This window comes from Haplochromis burtoni, unplaced genomic scaffold, assembly GCF_018398535.1.
Source record: "Haplochromis burtoni strain Fernald_Lab_line unplaced genomic scaffold, NCSU_Asbu1 Contig_66, whole genome shotgun sequence".
NCBI lineage: Eukaryota > Metazoa > Chordata > Actinopteri > Cichliformes > Cichlidae > Haplochromis > Haplochromis burtoni.
In genome coordinates this window covers 2277146-2297760 of record NW_024582427.1, presented here as the reverse complement: position 1 = coordinate 2297760, position 20615 = coordinate 2277146, and the positions used below count along the sequence as shown (strand labels likewise).

The following is a 20615-nucleotide window of genomic DNA, read 5'->3' as shown; positions in this document are numbered from 1 at the left end:
ACGTCACTGTTTCCATTTTCACCTTTACAGTGGTAGCTTCAGTTACATCAGTAAAAACATGACTCTGCTGTAACGTTACATAACATACAGTAAATATAGTGGCTGTTTTCATTTTATGGCTGAAGTTGGAGTTTGGTCCCACTGCAAAACTTTAACCCCGGACAAAAAATATACAATGGACACTCAAAAGAGAAACTGCAGAGAGGCAAACACAAGTGAACTGAGGACAGAGCAAGCTACGAGCTACAAAATAAAGAGAAACTCTGTCAACACTTGCTTAAGTGCTCCACTTCCAAACTAAAAACAAAACAAAAAAAAAGGTCTGGTGATATTTTATATTTTACAACTGTCAACAAACTGTCAACAAATCCCACAAAGACCCCAAAAACCAGCAATAAGCGTTGTGTGTAGTTCCTGTGATGCGATTCATGTCAGAGGGCGCATTGCAGGCAGTTTTGCTACTTTGATGTGATTTGTTAGTTATTTTCTTTAACTTGACTATAACAGGAAATGACAGCTTAGCTAAACACAGAAAGTGACAAGAAAGTGTCAGTATGAAACACTTACAGGTCGTAACCAAGTTCAAACATTCAGACTGCAGCTGTGTTAGTGTAGTGTGTTATGCATAGACGACATTTAAAACTGGGTATGTGCTAAATGCAGAGATCAGCCAGCTCTAAGCAGATCTGATTGGGCACGTAGTCCCCGCTGTTGCCTCCACAATGAATACAAAACACAGTGTGGAGGCAAAACACAATGATGGTGTTTCTCAGCCATTAGCTGAGTATCTTTTTAATATAGCCCTAAACCAACAGAGTTTAGTAGCTGAGAAACTCCCGCACTGTGCTCTGCAATGACCTGCAGAACAGTCAAAGCTGCAAAGTTATGCAAAAGAAGCAGGCATTCTCGAGAAGAGCTATAGGACACAATGGAGAGCAGTGTGATCCAGACACACGTTATTCTAACTAATCTGTTTGAAATATAAAAGAGCCTTTTACGTATGAATTATGATACAAAGGAGATTTGTTTATTTCTCTGGAAAACTTGAGTGTTAAATGGCACAAAAAATCCCCATCAGTTATTATTTCAGGATGTAGGTAATGTAACTGCTAGGATTCACTGAGTTGCCTGCAAAAGGGTCTAAAACGGTTTGAAGAAACCTCCACATCTGCCATAAAACTCAATATCCATAAAAGTGTCTAACACATATGTGATTTGTTAACGAACCGTGCAAATAGCCCATTCAGAGCTTTGATAAGAGCCAGATGGCATGATGAAATTCAAATTATGGTTCAAAGTTTCATCTGTAATGAGCTTGACACAGGGCATGGCATTTCTGTTTGTTTTAATACGTGTTTTTTAACTGAAATAAAGTCGTTTCATGTGACATGTCCAGATCTTATTCAGGTACAGCGAGAGTACAGTGTTGAATAAAAGTAGTAAGTTGCAGCACTAACAAACATACATGAAACCTGTAAAATCCCTAAAAACACCCTGAAATCAACACTAAATACAATATAAACATTAAAAAAACAACAGATGAGAGGAGAAAGATGGCATTATAAACAGGTTGATACGCAATATAAATTATTTTAAGTGGTGGCAGTTACAGGCTCAGACAGGACGTTTCCCTCCATTGTTTAGGATATTTGTGTGTGTGTGATTTGTGTGTGTGTTCTTCATATTTGCAACTGAATAAAGAGTCACTTGAACACAAATCAAACAGCTGAAGGCTGTTGGGACTTGCATGAGCAATGAAGTGAGTGTTGACAGAAGAGTGGTGGCACGCAGTCCTCTGCTTGTGCTGCTCCCGCTTCTTTGTCTCATGTGTCCGTGTGAGCTTTCACCTGTAGCTGTAACCATGTGTGTTACGGGACAATGAGCGACTCCATGCATCCTTCTAGAAGAAAACTACCTTCAAAAACTTCATGTCATACAGTTTTTCAGTGGTGATATGTGGGATGGTTCCATGTGCGGTACCATGACCTGAAAGACCAGAGGGAAGATCGCAAGCTCTTAGGCAAATGTCTTTAAAAAGTACAGGAAACAATTCTGATAAATTAAAAAAAAAAGGTCCACAGTTTTATTTTTAATATTGGCATTTAAATCTGTATATGTAAAAAAGAGCAGAACTAATGAAAGGAAGCCATGCTATTCTAAATATACATATGTTGTCCTTCATTTTTGGACCTATTTTTAAACCTGAACTCATCTTAATAGCTCATCAGTCAAGGGGAAAACCTACAAGCGCAGTGTTTTTCCACATACATATATAGATACAGAAAATCAAGCTCCACAAGCAAATCATCTGAAGAATAAACTGAATAAATTAATACACAAACAAGGAAACTGTCATGGTCTCCGACTCTTCCTTGTGAGTTATTTGTTTCGAGTTTTGTATTTCACTTATTACAGTGTTTCCTGGTTTGTTCCTTTACATTTATATTCTGAGGTTTTGCTTTTCATCATGACTTCAGTTTGGCTTGTGTTTTATTCCTTGAATCTCAGTGTCTTGTTTTAGATTTTACTTCCCTTGTCTTGTTTTCTCACTTAGGTTCAGCTGTCATGTGTGTATCCACTCCCCTTGTCACCTCGTGTGTGTTTATAACTTCAGTGTTCCTATTTCCCTTTGTTGTGTCCTCTCTCTCGGCTGTCTGCTCTGCCATTGTTTTTTTCTATTTTTGTAAGACTTCAGCATTAAAGCAGTTCTTCCGTTTATGTTCCATCCCCGAATCTTTCATGGTGTGTCCATATCCTGCCTGGCACACAGCCGATTTATGAGGAAATACTTCCTAGGCTTGCGTAATAATCAGAGTTTTGACAATACGTCTGAGTGTGTTGCAAAAGAGTGCTGAAAAGTCTTAAACAAAAACAACAATGCCACTTTTTCATATCTGTTAAACTCCTGCACATAATCCATCTCAAATACCCTTTTTGTCTGAGCTAACTGCTTATTGGCTTTAGTTTTATTTTTATTGGAAGTGGCATCACTCTCCTCATTTAACTTGTGCCAATAAAATTACAAACTGCTCATTTAAATTTCAAATGACAGACGTTATTTAAGTGCTGACAGATTGGATATCTAAGCAAATTAATTATTTTTTCAGTTTCTGAGGAAAAGTTAAACAAACAGTTTCCATTGTTTTTGGAGTAGATGTGAAGCAGCCAGTTATTGATAACGGCTTGTGAAACACTCTCTCCATGGTAACAACGTCCTGAACTGACATCCTAAAACTAATATTGATGCTGGAGTGAAGGGAAAAATATCTTTTACAGAAAAACGGGATGTCTGTGTGACTCTTTCTTACCCTGACGTGCTGTAGGAAGCTGCACTGACTGGAGAGGTTAGAGAGGTGGAGGCTGCAGACAGACCGTTGGGAGATGCCTCACGGCTCATACTATTTGGGGATGAACTTGAAGAAACTGTAAAAACAAGGTTAAAATATTATTTAACATGTACGCATATACAGATGATTACTGTATACACATGACAGTGAAAGGCACATTATTGAAGCTGGATGGGACTTGCCTCCACCTGAAGCCAGAGGGCTGTAGGACCTGGATGCAGAGGCCTGAAACAATAAAATGGATGTTAGGATGGTTAAACATACTGGCATTACAAAGAGCAGGTTATAGGTAACCCTCTAATATATCTACCAATCCTCTTGGGAGGCGTTTAAAGTGCTTGGCTCAAAGAAAAGACCAACTTAAGACCTGTTTACTTTGCGTGGCTAACAACTTACACACTATACTTGGACTTTTATAATTAAAGATAATTAAACATTTCCTCTCTGCAGACATAAGAGTGCTCTGCCACCTAAGTCAAAGAAAGCATATATCAGATGGCTAACCATCCTGGAGTTGTAGGTGTGAGACTTGACAGGTAGAGTTGATGTCGGGCAGTAGATCCTCTTCTCCTTCTGGCGACGGTTACAGAACCAAACTCGAACCACCTCCTTCTCCATGGACAGCTGCTCTGAGATCAGGGTTATCTCCTCAGAGTTGGGCTTAGGGTTCTGAAATTCAAAAATATGCATGATTTTGACCTTGTAATTTTGCACAGGAGGTGCATAACGTTGATATCTGCCTGACAAACAATGAGTGTTCAAGGTTATTGAATGAGCACCGTATTAAGCAATGATAAAAGAAAATTACTTGGTCGTCACTAAAAGGATTCTAAAACTCAATCAAATTAAAATTAAATTGTAAATAAAAATCAAATATAAAAGCAGATGAGAGTTAGGTCCACACGGGGGATGTTCTTGACTGAGAGGCCCATCTCAAAACTGCAGCCGATGGTAGTTGGACATTTGCATAAACTAGAACGCCTGCACGGCAGCAGAGGGAACAAAGAGTGGAGGCTGAAGGCCAACTGTCAGGACTATCCTATTAATTTCTTTGTCTTCATGGATTCAGCCAGCTCATGTCTACAGTCATCCACCATCTTAACATTCCCGATGTACCTCTTTTCTTACCTTCCCTCCCACAATACAAGTCCTCTAGTTGTTTGTTTGCATCATACTGTGTTTTACTAACCCAAGTTTTAGATATCTCCTTCTACAGGACAGATTTTTCCAGGTTTTCTTCATTAACGTGTAACGCTTATTCAGTTATAAAGGATTTCACCATGCTCACCATGAAAACAAGACAAGTAATGAATGAGTCTTACATCCAGGAAACGTTTCTCCAGAGTCATTTTGATGTTGGTTTCAATGCTCGTCCTCTTTTTCCGTTTGCGCCCGTAGCCCTCCATCAGGGCCGGCAGAGAGCTGGAATTGCTCATCGAGTCAGAAGGTGAGTTCTCTGATGTAAAAAATGAGATTCTTAGATTTTATAACATATTTTGTGTCCCAGTGTTAGTATTTTACATATTCAACATTTCTGAGAAGATGATATCTGATGGGTTTAGTTGTAGCAGACATTTTTGTAAATCCACGGGTGTGATTAACAACATCAGCCATATCTGCATTCCTTAGTGTTAAATCCAGACTTCTTATGTCTGCATGTTAGCTCATGTAATGACTGATCAGGCGTTTCATATTTTATTAGGGCCAATTCAGGTATAAATAGCAAAAATAAAATAGTGCTTCACCCTGTAAAGCCTGGACTGCGAAATGATAGCCAGAAAATTGAATATTTATTGAATCTTCTGATAATTAAAAAAAAACAAAAACATTAATTTGCTTACATGAGTTTAATTTGCCACATTTGCTCCATGCAGCATCCTGCATTTTTTACAATTTATTTATTGCTCAAAAATATACTGCTCAATTTATTTAGATTTAGAAAACACACATTTTAGAAATCTAACTAAAATGTGTTAAAAACTAAAAATTATATTGCTATTTATACAGGCAAAAAACTCACGTTACATGTTACTCACACCCAAATTTGAGGATGTCACTAAGAAGTCACGAATTAATCAAGCATAACATTCAACCACTAAAACTAATGATTCTATTCATGAAGGAAGAAGGTAAATAAGTGTAGTTTAGCATCTTAATAAAAATAAAAATAGAATTGTGATTTACTATTTTTCTGTTTTTTAAAACAGTAGATTCATGAATCAAAGCAATAATTATATTTTAGCATTACAAATATCATCTTGATTAAAAAGCTTGCACGTACGGGTGGATTAACAGTTATAATTAACAGTTAAACATTTTTTTACTGTGCAGATTTTCAGATCCTGATTTTCTGTGATCAGCAGTGGCTGTACTATATGAACGAATGCTCGTGAAAATAGGTGAAAAAACTTGTTGTGATGAGGAAGAACAGTTTGTTACAATTTTAATGGTAGTATAGGAAACATAATAAGAGTTGCTGCGTACCGGCATCGCTCAGCCATTTCTCCAGCAGAGGTTTGAGTTTGCACATGTTTTTGAAGCTCAGGTTCAGGGCCTCAAATCGAGAGATTGTGGTCTGGCTGAAGTCATTCCCGTAGAGTTTTCCCATTGCAAGGCCAACATCTCCCTGTGAGTACAAACACAACAGAACACAAAACATTGATGGATCTCTCATGCAAAAGCAATTCAATCAGCAAATCGTGGTTTTTAAGCCATGAGACCACCGTTTGTGTTTGATTTCCACCTACAATTGGTTTTGCTTATTTTTTCCCCAACTTCCATCTTTTTTGACTTTCATGGGAACTTGCTAGATAGCTTTAGTTACTACTAATTACAACTGTTTACATTTAGGGATCAACCAAGGCCTGCAATGCAGAAACGATCCCTTTGCCAAACTAGCTGTCCTTTGCTAAATAAGTTTCATCACTATTCGGATACAACTTCTTAGTTGGACTTATGCACTATGAACTTCGTCATTAAATTTTTGTACTAAAAACTGCTTGGTTAGGTTTAGAAACTGTGAAAAATGGTCATTACATTTGGATCTGTAGCTTTTTTCTTTAAAGTTCTTTAAACTGTTTTTATAAGGCTATAAAATCAATTAATGAGATTTAACAGGTAACACTAGACTATAAAGAGGCATTGGCTGAATTATTAGTTGTAGCTTTTAAATAAAAAATAAATAAATAAAACTGTATAGGACTTGCAGGGGGTTATGCAAGACCTGGTGTACTGGCGAATTTGTAAATACTCTGTCAGAAACGATCCATCCGCCCCTCTATTTTCTCATGCAAGGTTTATGGAAATTCCCTTGAAGCAAACCAGCAATATTGAATAAACACTTAGTGGTGCCAGAGTCTTGTTTTACTCTTCTGGAACTGATTGTCGTTTATCTACATGAACTTGAATCCCTCCCAAATGACTTGTGGTTATGAAATCATGAGGGTGGACATGTGGCCTTCTTTGCCCTCTTTTTTAACCTGCTTAACTGTGACCATATATGTTTTTATTATTATTATTATTATTATTATTATTATTATTATTATTATTATTATTATTATTATTATTATTAAGTATCCAAGCAAAAGCAGTAACAAATCTGTAAGATATAGGCTAATTACTTAAAGATAAAGGTGAAGCTAGATACAGTATAAACCTAAATCATGGAATGACTGGTGGATTATGGGCTAGGATAGGCTCCAGCCTCCTAATTTCTAATTATAAGATTATGTAAACATGGTCTTAAAAAGAATCAGGACTCTGATGCATAACTGAATAAATTAAGCGTGGTCACCACAGGCCAAAACCACACAACTACCATCTGGTTTTCATGAGCATGTTGCAACACCCAGAATCTTGTGTAACTTTCTCTATATTTTTTGCAGCATAAAAAGAGAAAACAGTCAATGCACTGAGTGAATACAGTCTTTCAGGTCTTTTTATAGGGCCTGATTTACCTGAGTGAAACCCAGTTTGATCCGTCTTTGTTTGAATGCCTTAGCAAACTGCTCCAGATCCTCCAGCTCGTTAGGTTCCTCCTGTGGAGGCACCGACATGTGTTTGGGCATCTGCAGGTGGGACATGTCCATGTGGTTCTCCATGGAAGGTCCAGCCAGACCCGAGCGACCCATAGCCTGGATCAGAGAAACATCACAGAGGGAAATCTTCAGTTTCCAGGTGATGTAAGGTAAAAAAAAACAAACAACACAAGTTTTTACTGTACTGAGACAAAAAACGACTGTTATGCATATGCAGGACAAAAGCTTCAACTTCGGCTTTTACTGTCTAGTTTCTTGGCAGGATCATAGATGTCGCTTTCTGGGCTGAACAGTGAAGCCAGCTGAGGTGCCTTCAACTCACATTCTGTTTAATGGCCAGCAGGGGGCGACTTCTCTGGAGTTGCTATGAGTTTAATGGACTTAGGACTGTTGAGAAGTCTGTGGAAAAACAGTCCTTTGCAACCCTCATTAAACACTTTCCTGATGACTTTCTGTGATTGGTAACTACTTCCAGGCCACGATAAATAAAACATGTTCATTTTGTAAATTATGATCATTCTAAGAGTCAGAAAGGAGGATTATCCTTTGTAGTAACTGTTCCCCTTTATTATATATCTAAACTTAATTAAACAACTGTCTTCTTTTGCTTTCTGAACCTCCGTTTGGCAGTGTATCTTAGTGCATTATTAGTTTGCTCTGTTTTAGGTTAAGATGTGAAGCCTGTATACAAATTTCTGACTATTTAGAGTCTCCTCTCTACTGGAAATACTGGTCAAATTAAGGATGATTCCTTAGACAGAGTGTGCAAAATGCAGAACATTTGACTTGGCTTGCTGTGAATTCACTGACTCATTTTTCTCCCAATTTAAAAGCAACACTATCCCTGAAGATTATACAAGGTTAGGTAAAGACAACACAAAATAAGCTCAATAGTGAAATAATGTATTGTTCTAAAGAGCATACTGAATTCAATCATGGTGCTGTAAGAGGATGCCACCAGTGGAACAAGTCAGTTTGTGAAATTTCCTCCCACTTAGATATTCTGCGATAAACTGTAAGTGGCACTATTACAAAGTGGAAACGTTCAGAAGTCAGCCGTCAAGTGGCGACCACGTAAAGTTACAGAGCAGGGTCACTGGGTCACCAATGCTCTGCTGATTCAGTAACTGCAGAGCTCCGAACATCCTCTGGCATTAACATCAGCACAAAAACTGTGCGCCGGGAGCTTCATGGCATGAATCCTTAAAATGTCATCATGTTGTTTGATAGGTGGCTGGTCAAAACAATTGATCATATCACATGAAAGGTCTCCTTTTTACCTACATATTGATAAAAGGCTCATTTTCCAGCTGTGATTCCTTCTGCATCAATGTAAATGTCTAATATAGCCTTAATTTAACATATGCAAATCTAACTTAAGGTTGTGAAATAGAGAAACATCACCGGTGTTCACATTTGCTTTATGACAGCTTGGATCAAACATGTTTAGATGCTGGAGAAGTTTGTGATGCGCTGGCGCACGCAGGAGGAAGTGGAAGATTTTCATAGATTGAAATGATTACTTTTCAATAAATATCTCAAGTTTAAAAAAAAAGAGTTATAAGTAGATGTTTTTTTTCCTTTGAAGCTTTGAAGACATAGCTTGAGAGTGGGTAGCGTGTGTTAAAGGAGAATACCATTGTTTTAATTTTTTAATTTATTATTTTTTCCACATTCCAGATACCTCGGAAACCGGATGTTGGAGGTGGGAGTGACGTAATTCCTGAGTTGTTCCAGTAGTAAAGTTATGTTATACTTTTATTTCTTGTGTTTTACTGTGACGCACTTTACGAATTTCATCTGTGAAAATGGCTATATAAATTAATTTGACATATTTAAACTCAGCTAAGTAAGCTGTAGCAATTTATGTAGCACTAGTAGTTTTTTATTGGTGCTTAAACACAATGCTGCCCCATGTTCATGTGCAGATCCTGGTCAGCACTCTTTATATGGTTTATTTTGCAAGTTACAAATATACAACAAAGGAAGGACAGATTACAAGTTTTGCAGTTTTATTATGTTTACATTCACCGCCACCATCTTGGACCATTAATGTGAGATTAGTGAGGCTGCTACAACTTTCCAAGTTGGGACTCCAAGTTGCAGATGAAAATTCTGACTTGGAACTTTGTTGGAAAATTCTATTTTTCGGACCTAACTTTGAAGGCATTGTAAAATTTTGCATGCCTTCAATCAACAGACCGACGTTACTAAACAATAAAAATTAGCTAAATCCGAGGAGGTGAGGTGGAAACATTTTTCAGATTTGATGATGTAAACTTTTTTTTTTTAAAGGTATTATGACTTCGATGTCTCCCAAACCTCAACAAAGTTGTCCGTTATCTAAAATTAGCCAAAGCTTAACCACAATTCATTTGTTTGTCAAATGTGCTTCCACAGAAATAAAGCAGTTTTACACCTGTAGTCTTATTGTCTGCCTCTGGTGCAGCACACTTGGAAGTGTTCTGGACTTACCTGTGGAGTCAGAGCCAGACCAGGCTGATGCTGAAGAAGACCAGTTGGGCTCTGGCTGGGAAGAGATAGCAGGTTCTGCTGCAGAAGGGCTGCAAAGAATAACAGCACAGAATAATAATATTACTGTTTGTGACTGTGTGTTTATATTTAAATATTTGACATAGCCTAAGTTGTCCACATAAGGCCAAGTAGGTAAACTGTTCTTGGTTTCAGCCATCTGTTAGATTTCGGATAAGCTTACAAGTCAGCTAAAATGCACGTGATGTTTGCTAGCAAACTTGATGCTTTTGCCGTTTTCGATCTTTTAAGCTGTAAGAGTATTTTGCTGTTGAACAATTTTAAAGAAAAAACAAGCCTATTTTTTTTTAAATGTTTGACTATTCTTTTAAGACATTTGTTTAACTTACTTTGCCTGGGTACGAAAGAAATTCTCCTGCAGGCTTGGTTTTATGCTTCTGTTTTTATACAAGCTTGATAGCAAGCTATAAAACAAGCTATGACACGTTAAGAGGTTGTTTTGTGGTAAGCTAACCAGCTGATGTGTAGATGTGGTGTGCAAAGTTGCTGTCTATTAAATGTCTGTTCTAATATGTAATGGTGCCTTTAACCCCTGAAAGGAAAGCACTGGTCTTAACTATTCCTAGAGCTGTGATCTGACTGGATGTTTTATGATACCTCACCTTGGTGACTGGAGGAACTCTGGGAGAGCAGGAAGGGGGAGGGAGATGGCAGGTGAGAAGGAGGCATCAGAACCAGCTGCTGCATGGGGTGGAGAGATGTGAGCTCCTGGAGCAGAAAGCACCACAAGAAAAATGAGTGAGAAGTAAATTAATAAGTCAATTAACTTTAATTTACTTGTACTTTATATTTAGATTTTTGTTGCTACTTTTTTCTGATGATTGTGTTAAAATAAAACACGAGATGAAGTAGTAAAAAAACTGCATTTGATTTCTTATTTGATCACTTACCTTACAAAAAGCAAAAACACAATTTAAAGAATAATGCTAATTACCAAAGCAATAAAATGTGCTGAAGTACTTTGATAATGACTATGGATTTCTAAAATGCAAAATATTGATCAAAAAGTTCACAAATTAAAAAAATATTTAAAAATTATACAAAATCATTAAAAATATACACGCAAAAGTAGGAATTTGCAGTATTAAAGTAAAAACATATTTTTTTGTCAGTTAATCACCTAAGAGCACAATGATTTTAGCATTTCTTAAAGTTTTCCTCCGCTCTAAGGTTTCTGTTAAAGCTGAAGATTTTTGTATTTATAGTAAAACTCTACACATCATTTAGAAACAGAGATTGCGTTACCATAATGGATACATAACTATGTAAGTACAATTCTCCTCTGTAGCTGGTTGAGACGGTACTAATCAATCAGTGTTGGGTTGTTTAATCTGTAATAGCACTTTGGTTTCATTAGTTTATAAATATCCAATATATGAAATAAAGGTAAAAGCAGAAAATAACGTTAGTTAACATGTTGTTTTCTAGGTAAGTAAAGTTCCTGCACTCTCAATACAGAACTGTTTCCAAATGAATGCATCTGCAATAACAATCAAATTAATATAAGAGTATGCCACTGATTCCCTGAGAGTTACTCTATAGTACTCCCTATAAGAAAATAAAATACACTCCCATTTTTAAATCTGAGTCTATATCTTACCCCAGTCAGCTGACCTCCGTGCACTGGAGAGCTCTGTGTCAGGTGGCATGTCTTTACGGTGGAGCCTGAATGAGGTGAGTCATGAATGTCCTCTGTTTTTATCTAAGACGTGGAAAACAAAGCCAAACAACACAATAAACTATTAACTTCTGATGAGGATATTAAAAACCGTTTCTCATACAGCTGTGTGAGACCCCTGTGGCACAGAGCCACCAGGCATGTGGAACCATGGGAGTGAACATAAGTGAATCTGACATCTAATCTCATTTTAACGGAATTTAAATTCTTTATTTAATTGTTTCTGGCCAACAAAAACACGTAAGTTGGGTTTGTGAATAATTTCAATCAAAAAGAAGCCTTGCTAGAAAAAGTTTAGCAACCACTGGTGTAGAGACAGACCACATAAACAGAAAACCTGTGAACCCTTGCCAAGACCAGTTTGGTAACTAAACACGATACAAAGAACGATAGACTCTCTCTGCCTGCTTTTGGGTAAGTCAGTATGCAAATATCCCCTCCCCCACACCCCCCACTAACTAACCCCTGAGAGCGATGGCACTTCCTGAAAGCTCGAGAACTGAAAGACCTGTTTTCCTCTACCAGAGAGAACATTTGGAGAAGTATCCAAACAGCCGCAGACTGTTTCAAAAGAGATTACAGTAATATTCACATTGGCGAGCAGGCAGATTTTCCTGAGGATGTTAACTGTCAAAAAGTTAGTCAGTTCAGCACCGTTCCCATGCCTGTAGGATATTTATTTTGCAAATGAGCCTTGTTATTTAGAGTGTCAAAGGTTACAGAAAGTTATACAGTTTTCCTATCATCAGCAAACTTGTTTAAGACCAAAACTGTCTATATCTATGTCTAAATCTACCATTTACTCGTTTGAGTGACATTTGCTAAAAGAATAAGCAAAAGGGAAATTTTCAAATAACTAACAATCACCAATCATTTTTTATTTCTTCTGTCTACTCCTAAAGCTCAGGTCAGTCAGCTTTTGTTCCAAAAAGTGACGACAACAGTCTGGGAATCAGTAATGTGGGAAATTATTGACTTTTGGCTCTGTATCTTGGGTCTGTAAGTAGTGTTGCTTTTCCCAAACCACAGAGTTTGGGAACAAAGTCAATAACAGCACAGCAAATGTTATTTTTTCACCACTGAAGATATGTCCCAAAATGCTAAAAACCTACAATGTCAAGCTGGACTGTGGTGCTGCAGAGAGCAGCTGTTAATATGCAAATATTAGAAAATACTTAATCATCCAAAGCAGTATAGTAATAATAATAACAATATCATGATCCTGGAGATTGAGTTTAATCTTTGCTCCCTCTTGATGCTCTAACCTGTTATCCACTCCCTGCTACTCTCAGTCAGACGTTACAGGCGCTCTTCAGTTATTTGTTTAGCATATGTATGTGTTGTTTGAGTAAATGTGTGCATGTCAATAATGTGAATCTGATCCATGTTTGTCCTTAAAAGGCACCAGTGAGCTTCACACACACATCGTAGTTTAAAGCCGTTACTGTATTTAAAGCAATACAAGTCATGCTGCTGATAACAGAGAGCTTGTTCGTGGAAATTTCAGCACAGGGAGTGATATCGTGAGCGCTCCTACTCACCTGACGACTGAAGTCGATTCCGTTTCGCTCTGAAAGTCAAAACAGAAAAAAATGAATAATTCAGACTTAATCAAACTTTGATTTGTGACAAACTTTTGTTTTAAATTAACGTGAAATAATGCTGTTAAATAAAGGAGTTTCTGTGGCAGTCGTACAAGTTGAACAGTTTAAAGCTACACAAACCTGCGTAATGTAAATGAATTGTATAATTTTAAATGCAAAGCAACAATGGGACTGCATGCAGCAAAAGCAGATTTGGAGTTAGGTTAAATGTATCGGTATGAGGCTGTAGGGTTAGCTTTTTATGATGCAACAACATCAGATATTTCAGGTTTTTATAAAGTGAGAATTTGCTGCTGAAGAAAATATCACTTTTGAGGGTTGACTTTCTTGACTTTAAGATGTTGAAGAAAAATGTCAGGACATTGTCTGCAGTTGCCCTTCCTCACGTGTGACACACAGCACGACGTGACATCCACTTCAGACCTGTTCCTGGGTAGAGCAGCAGGAAGGAACCGTGGCGCTCACTCACCTGCTGCACACTCACAGGACAACTGCTTGCTATGTTCTCACGCTGGTGAGAATATTAAAGACTGTTTAAAGTACACGCCGCTACATCACACATTTATGTTCTCACAAGAAACTTTAGGACTTCAGTGCAAGTGTGAAGACATCATAAGTCAGACAATACAACTTGAAGGAATCAGTTTGGTAGCATGTATGTACGCATTTAACTGTTTTTATTGTATTTCTAAAGTTTTCTAAACTAAACAACCAACTTAATGATAATAAAATTGGCACCTTGTTAAATGATATTGAAAGAAAACTAATTTAGATTTTTAATTTTTAATTTTTTGCTTAATATTCATTATTTTATCTCATATTTAAATGGTTTAAATGGTGTTTAAGTATCTAGATGCCCCCTCTTCACACAGATGCTCAGAAGTCTGAAGTCTTTTCAAGAAAACTCACTTTTAAACGTATGTTAAATGGACAGAGAGCGATCTCACAGGGGAGGAGAGCACAGAGGTGTGCTGGATAAATTCACATCATTTGAATGTCAAATTTATCCCTCTGCACTGCGTGTGTGCGCGCACTGGGGAAAAGAGAGGCAGTGAGCTGCTGGAGACACACAATGCAAATACACCCATAACTCCTCACCACCATCACTATGTCACCCACTCCCAACCAGACCTCCTCCCCCATGGCACAGCCAGCTTCACAGCCTAGGTTCCAGTATGGAAATGACCAAGACATGCAAATCAGCTGTGAGCGCAGGAAGCCTGTGTCTACGCACACACGTAGATACTCGATGTTTGCAAACCGTGCATTGACACAAAAAGTCACGCACACTAAAAGAAGAAAAAAAGTTTCATCTGTTACATCTGTTAGTCCTTAAACAATGAACAGAATCCAGCTAAGATATTACAAACTTCACAGGGAGCACATGGGACAATATAAACTCTACTCATTTGAATATTTGATATATTATATATAGAGAGAGGTTTCCCACCTCCTCCTCCTTACATTCTTAACACTATGAATAATCTGCTGGTCCAGAAGCAGTGATGTGTTAGCTCATCTGAAAATACTTCTCTACCCTGGCTCTGGCCCAAATGAAGAGAAGGCTTTAAAAATAAGTGACATGTTCACAGTTTCATATTCTAAAACAGGCGCTGTTACTCAAACACAAGTACACAGTGCACCTTTTGGGGACTATTTTTATGCACAAATAGCACAAATCATGTTGCTTTGGTGAGTATTTGTGGCAATATGTTGACAGAAACAAACTATTGTTGTATTTTAAATATCTGACAGTTAATGAATGTGTTCATTGTTGATTTTTGGTCTTTCAGATAAGAAAAGCATACATATTTGAGTATCATCAGCTGTTGCCTAACTCTCCAAATGACCTAAAAATCTGCTTATAGTCACAAGTTCACATGTGAAGCATGGACAAAGTGTTCTAACAATAATCAGTCACTCTGATTTTCCCTGTTTTCCTATCAGCAAACTAATTTGCTCCACCTGCACTGTCTCCATAATGAAGCCCTGTAAAATCATGGCATCAAAAAAGCCTAAATATGGAGCTCTGGTCAGCAAATTGCAGGGAAGGAGTTATGATAGCATTGGGCATAAACAGGAAAGACAAGTTATGATTATTAGTTACCAAACAGTTGGAAAGGACAGCAATTAAATAAACCTTTTCCTGCTCCTTTTTGAACATGTTAACTTATTTGAGAGATATAGTTAATGAGATATAGTTAGGTCCATATATGTTTGGATACACCCACACGATTATTTTACCTTTTTAGCAAAGCACATTTTGAATGTTTTGGATATATGTTGATTGTACTTTCATCTGTCCAATAGTGCTGTTTCAGAGATGCTCTGGCATTTTAGATTCGTTGTGCCATTGGATGGAAGTTCTGACAGTTTTTCTTGACAGTGGAAAGGATCCTGTGATCATCCATTACTTCTGTGGCTTGTGCTTCAAGGCCTTTTAATGATGCACATGTGCCTTATTTTTTCTTTTTTTCTTTTGCAGTCCAAATATACCTTTTTTTTTTTTTTAGAACTGCTTTGACAAGTGTGACTTCACATGGGCCCACATGCAATACACCTTTACCTACTTAATTTAAAAAATGTTTTTAAATTGAAACTAAATTAATTTAAAAACAAATAATCACACTCCATGCCCATGAAAAAACCCTTTACAATTATAGACCAAAGAGCATAAGATCATGTTATTTATATTCCTGTGACTTATATACATTTTTGTAAACACAATTCCCCCTCCTGGCACACCTGGTCAAATATTCGTCAAGCTTCAGTGTTTTTCACCTTGCCCTGCCCCTTTGCTCCTCACCCAAGCTCCATGTAAACTCCAAAGCTGGCTCTTGTAGCGTTTTTGCTTTTCTGTTTTCATTTTCCTTAGAATTTCTTCAACTCTCTTCTTATGGTTTTCATGGCTCCTCTCTTTATTAATCTTATCTAGTTATCAAATAGTTCTTCAACAAGTCTGAGTCCTGTGTTTCCCATGAGCCTGTTTCTCTGCATAGAACAACTGCAGTTTAAATGAAACTGGCTAAAACACAAGTGTTAAATGTTGCTACTATGTACAGTATTTTAACTAACAATAAATTAGCATTAAAAAAATGCCTGGCACACTGTGTTTCATAGTCTAGAATGTTATTGCAAGATATAGATTATGTATAGTAGTTGTCCTTTTAAAGTTAAAGATGCTGAAAAAATTGTTAAAGTCAATACTTTATCAGATATTTGCAGGAAAACTATATTTGCTTGATGCTTTTCAGTGAAACTGGGTGACATTTAAGGTTAAAAACGAGCAGCATTTCAGACATCTGGAAGACTTTGTTTTAAAGAAAGATAAACAAAGGAAAATGGCAATAATGTTCACTCCTTACTGGAACTGTGTCAGTGAGGAGTGTGGTTGTAAAACTGCATCCTCCCACTGATTCCTCTCTCTGATCCTGCAAGTCTCCAGAGAAGACCTTAACTTGTAAACGGATTTTTGTCCTGCCGTTAGCTCATAGTGTTTCCAGATGTTAGTACAAACAAAGCTAGTGAATGCAACATGACAATGTTTCAAATTTATACTGAATATCAAGTTTTGGTGTTCCAGAAATTTTGTTTAAAAGCAGCTGATTTCTTCTGACAAGAACAAGGAAATGTTTTATTAATCACACGTGCTGAGAGGCACGTGAAGCGCACCCGGCACCCAGTTTAAATGAAGTGAGCATGGGCTTAATTAAATTGGAAAAGTGGGGGAAAAAACACCAATGTTTTATTTCCTGTTTAATAGTACAAATATGAAAGAGGAGGTTATCGTCCTTTCACCGCAATCTTCTATTGTCTAATCACACCTGGATCTGATACAGGCAACAGCATCCACTGTCACAGGCCTGCACTGAAAATAAAAGTCGCCTCTGAACATAAGGAATGCATCCAGCGTGAAGGTAAACATTATTTCTTAGCAACAGGTTTGCAGTAAGTGAGCAGGTGCAGGTGCAGATCCTCCTGAGATAAGAACACTTCATATTCTGCCTTTTTTGCTTTCTAGTTTATCTCAAAGCGAGCAGTTTTCACATACAGATGAACTTTTCTAGACATTGCCAGACGAAGCTGTATACAAGAGCACACATTCCCATATCATGCTTTAAACAGTCTTTAACATCTCATCTCTCAAGTAGGAAGTCTGTTTGAAGTCCAGCTGTGTGAAAATTCATAGCATGCAAGAAGGTGCTGTATATGATGCCTCTTGAAAGCTGTACTCAAACTTGTGTTCCCGCGCCTAATGTAAATAGAGCATTTCCATCCAATAGTCCAAACATGTCTGTGGTGGATTCTGCCCTTTAAGAAAGGGCAACTTTGTCCCATCCTGATTCTCCTGACTATGAAGTTCACATAGGAAAAAAAAGAAAATCTAGTTGTATCTCTGTTAGCGTGCAGATACTTTTGATTTGTTTAGGTTTGTCTCTGAGATTGCTATCTGCACTCCACCTCAATGGGGCTTCTGTTTGCCCACAACACTGAAAACAATGTCAAAACCGTCAACAGCAATTTATTTCCAGAGAAAATGTCCCCATTTTTGTGTTTGTTGGGAAGAAGCACCTCTTAAAACACTCAGTTTCTGAGCGCTTGAGTGGAGGCTAAAATCCACTCGAAACATCCAGACAAATAGAAATATCTGCAGATACACCAATGTGTATTCACTAATTTGGTGACTCATCCATTTAAAATAGATCATCACATGACTAATGAAATGATTAGCTGCATCAAAATATCTTCTGTGGGGAAAACAAACGCAGCCGTGCACCTGACCATATGTTGGCAAAAGTACAGACATTTGTCACTTCCACGAAACTGAGCTGTTCACTTCTCTCGCACAGCTATTGTCTGAGTAAAAGTTCCACATTTTCTGCTGCTGCTGGTTCCTGGTTTTGTTTCGTGGCTGCTTGGCATCCTCAGCCCCTGGGCATCCTCAAGCGAAACCAACTGTCACATTTTCCCCACACAAATACACCTTTTCCAGACAGGTGCATGTTGCTTTTATAATGTTTTATGGCCATATTAAAGATCCTCACCTTTTTATAAAAAGTACCTAAAATTTCAGAATATTTTCGTTTAAAGAGATTTTAATAAGCTGTTGGCGCCATGTTAACATTAGATTAAATAAACCTGTAACTTTTCCACTATCTTTCCCCAAAGATAGCTGCAGTGGCCAAAACTACAGCTTTCTAGACTCCAAACTCCATCCGTGCACCATGAAGAAGGTAAAATATCCTTACCCGTCTGTTCACCTGGAGCCTCCGTGTGCTCTGCCGTGTCTGCGCTCATCTTAATATCTGTAATGATAAATATAGCTGATTTTCCTACAGGATTGTAACTTTACCAGGACAATGAAGCACTCAGGCCACCCAGGAAAATGATCTTGAGTTTATTCTAATGCGCCCTCCCCTCCACACCACCGCACAAACTTTACACACTCCTGTGTGATCCCTACTTGTAATATTCATAAGCAAGGCCGATAGCCCCATACAACACTCATCTCCATATGGCGTAACTCAAACTCAACTCGTGCGTTTAAAATGAAATAAAGATATTAAAATGTCATTGATGAACAGAGGTGTTGGAGTAGTGACTCACCTTGAGTTAAAAGCCTGTGCTGCTCCAGTTGCTGTCTCCTCCACTCTCTAAGTATTCAAAAGGAAGCAAGTGAATGTTGGAATAAGAAGTTTTGTAATTCTTACTGCTGCTCATCAGGATTTTCCTAAGTGGGAAAGCATTCACCTCAGCAGTACACCCTGCTGATGACTCTGGCTGATTTGCATATGTCTCTGTGCGACCTATCCAGCTTCAGACACTTTGCATAAAACAACAATGGGCTTGCTTTAAATTTTAGAGCATGCGTGTGTGTGTGTGTGTGTGTGAGTGCATGTGTGTACCAAAACCTCATGTGGAGTTATCCTTGTATGTTTTGAATAACTAAATGATATTTGTGTGATTCCTTCATGAAGGTATTAACTTGGCTGTCTTGAGAAAAAAAATATTTTCATATCATGCAACAAATACTAAAAATTGAATCATGCTGAAAAAAACAAATGTAATCTATAACAGCTGCAAAACTATAAGATAGAAACAAAATATGCCAAGGCTCCATGGACAAGAGACATTTGGGAGAGTACTGAAATGCAATAAATTTCACTGACCCTGTCACTACTCCAGAGTGAGATTTGAAAGCCCTCCAACAAATAATTCACCAAATCAAAACTGGAATAAGAGAATAAATGACACCCTTTTAAAAATGAGTCAGCAGTCAAGGAGCTGAAATTCAAAGAACATTAAAATATGTTGAGATAATGGGAACAGTTCTAGGCTGCAGGGCCTGCACAGTAGTTAGCAGCTGTGAGGATTAGGAGCTGGGCAGCTTGGAGCCGTGTTTACATCTGAAGGGGTCCTAGGCGCTAGGTGAGAAACAAGATTCCTGTGAATTAAAAAGTGCAGGGCTAGAGACAAAGGTGACTGTGGCATATCGCCTTGCCACTAGCTGGAAAATATAGAGTGTTTTTATGGTTATTTGAGACATCCAACATTTTAGTCATTTATTTATCCTAAGTTTATATTTACATTACTACATGAAAGTTAGGAACATCCCAAGTTATGAAAAGAAAGTACATCTATTTACATGTAATGTGGTATAGCACAATAGTGAGCAGGAAGAACTCCTTTTCAGCAGGACAAGACCTCAAGTACCATGCTCAGGAAGGGACAGACAAATAGCTGAAAGACAAGAGGAAGGAACACGGAAGGAAAAGAGAGGAGTGGAGGATAAACACTCAGTGCATCATGGGAAGTCTCCCAACAACTTAAGAGATGGTGAAGGGTTACCTTCTTTTCTACTGGATGCAGAAGAAAAAAATAATTTTTAGGCTGAATGAAATAAAATAAAAATGAAATTTTCATAGTTTTATTTTAGATGCTTATATGTTTTTTACTTTGCACAGAGACAAAATTCGTTTACAAAAATCAAAAACTACCAGGGTCAAAAATCATTAGGCCTCCTGATGCTAAGTGTCAGTTATGTATCCTTGCTGCTGGATAAGTCTCACACACGTCTCCTCAGCAATCCCAGCTCACACTTCGCTGATGAATCTCTGAAGGTCCTCTGGGTTTGGTGATCTGGCATGGTGCTTGGTCTTTAGTTCACCTCACAGATTTTTAATGGGATGCAGGTCAGGGCTTTGTGCAGGCTAGTGAGTTACATTCTTTTTGGTTTTCTGGAGGCACTTCTTCCATCGACGTATGCATGGGTTGTTGTTGTGTTGGAAGACAAAGTGATGACCCAGACTCAGTTTTTTTTTTATTGTGGACTGATTGACATTTTCTTTCAATTCTTCACGTCTTTTTTTCTTTATGATTCCTTCCACCCACTGGA

At 37.8% G+C, this 20615-nt stretch overlaps 1 protein-coding gene across 2 annotated transcripts; it reads right to left on the bottom strand.

Annotated features, from left to right (window-relative positions):
- Positions 1 to 1648: 1648 nt before the first annotated feature.
- On the bottom strand, positions 1649 to 18957 carry pou2f3 (POU class 2 homeobox 3). 2 transcript variants are annotated; one of them, XM_005923163.3, is made up of 13 exons: positions 18827 to 18957; positions 18469 to 18525; positions 13157 to 13185; positions 11538 to 11639; positions 10540 to 10645; positions 9860 to 9948; positions 7304 to 7510; positions 5832 to 5973; positions 4670 to 4803; positions 3852 to 4016; positions 3530 to 3572; positions 3309 to 3423; positions 1649 to 1986 (listed from the first exon to the last, which is right to left on the bottom strand). In XM_005923163.3, the coding sequence occupies exons 2-13, from the start codon at positions 18515 to 18517 to the stop codon at positions 1944 to 1946; spliced, it is 1224 nt and encodes a 407-aa protein (XP_005923225.1). In that variant the 5' UTR covers positions 18518 to 18525; positions 18827 to 18957; the 3' UTR covers positions 1649 to 1943. The 2 variants fall into 2 exon arrangements, with proteins under 2 accessions (XP_005923225.1, XP_005923226.1); XM_005923164.3 differs by having other exon boundaries at positions 7304 to 7480.
- Positions 18958 to 20615: the final 1658 nt, after the last annotated feature.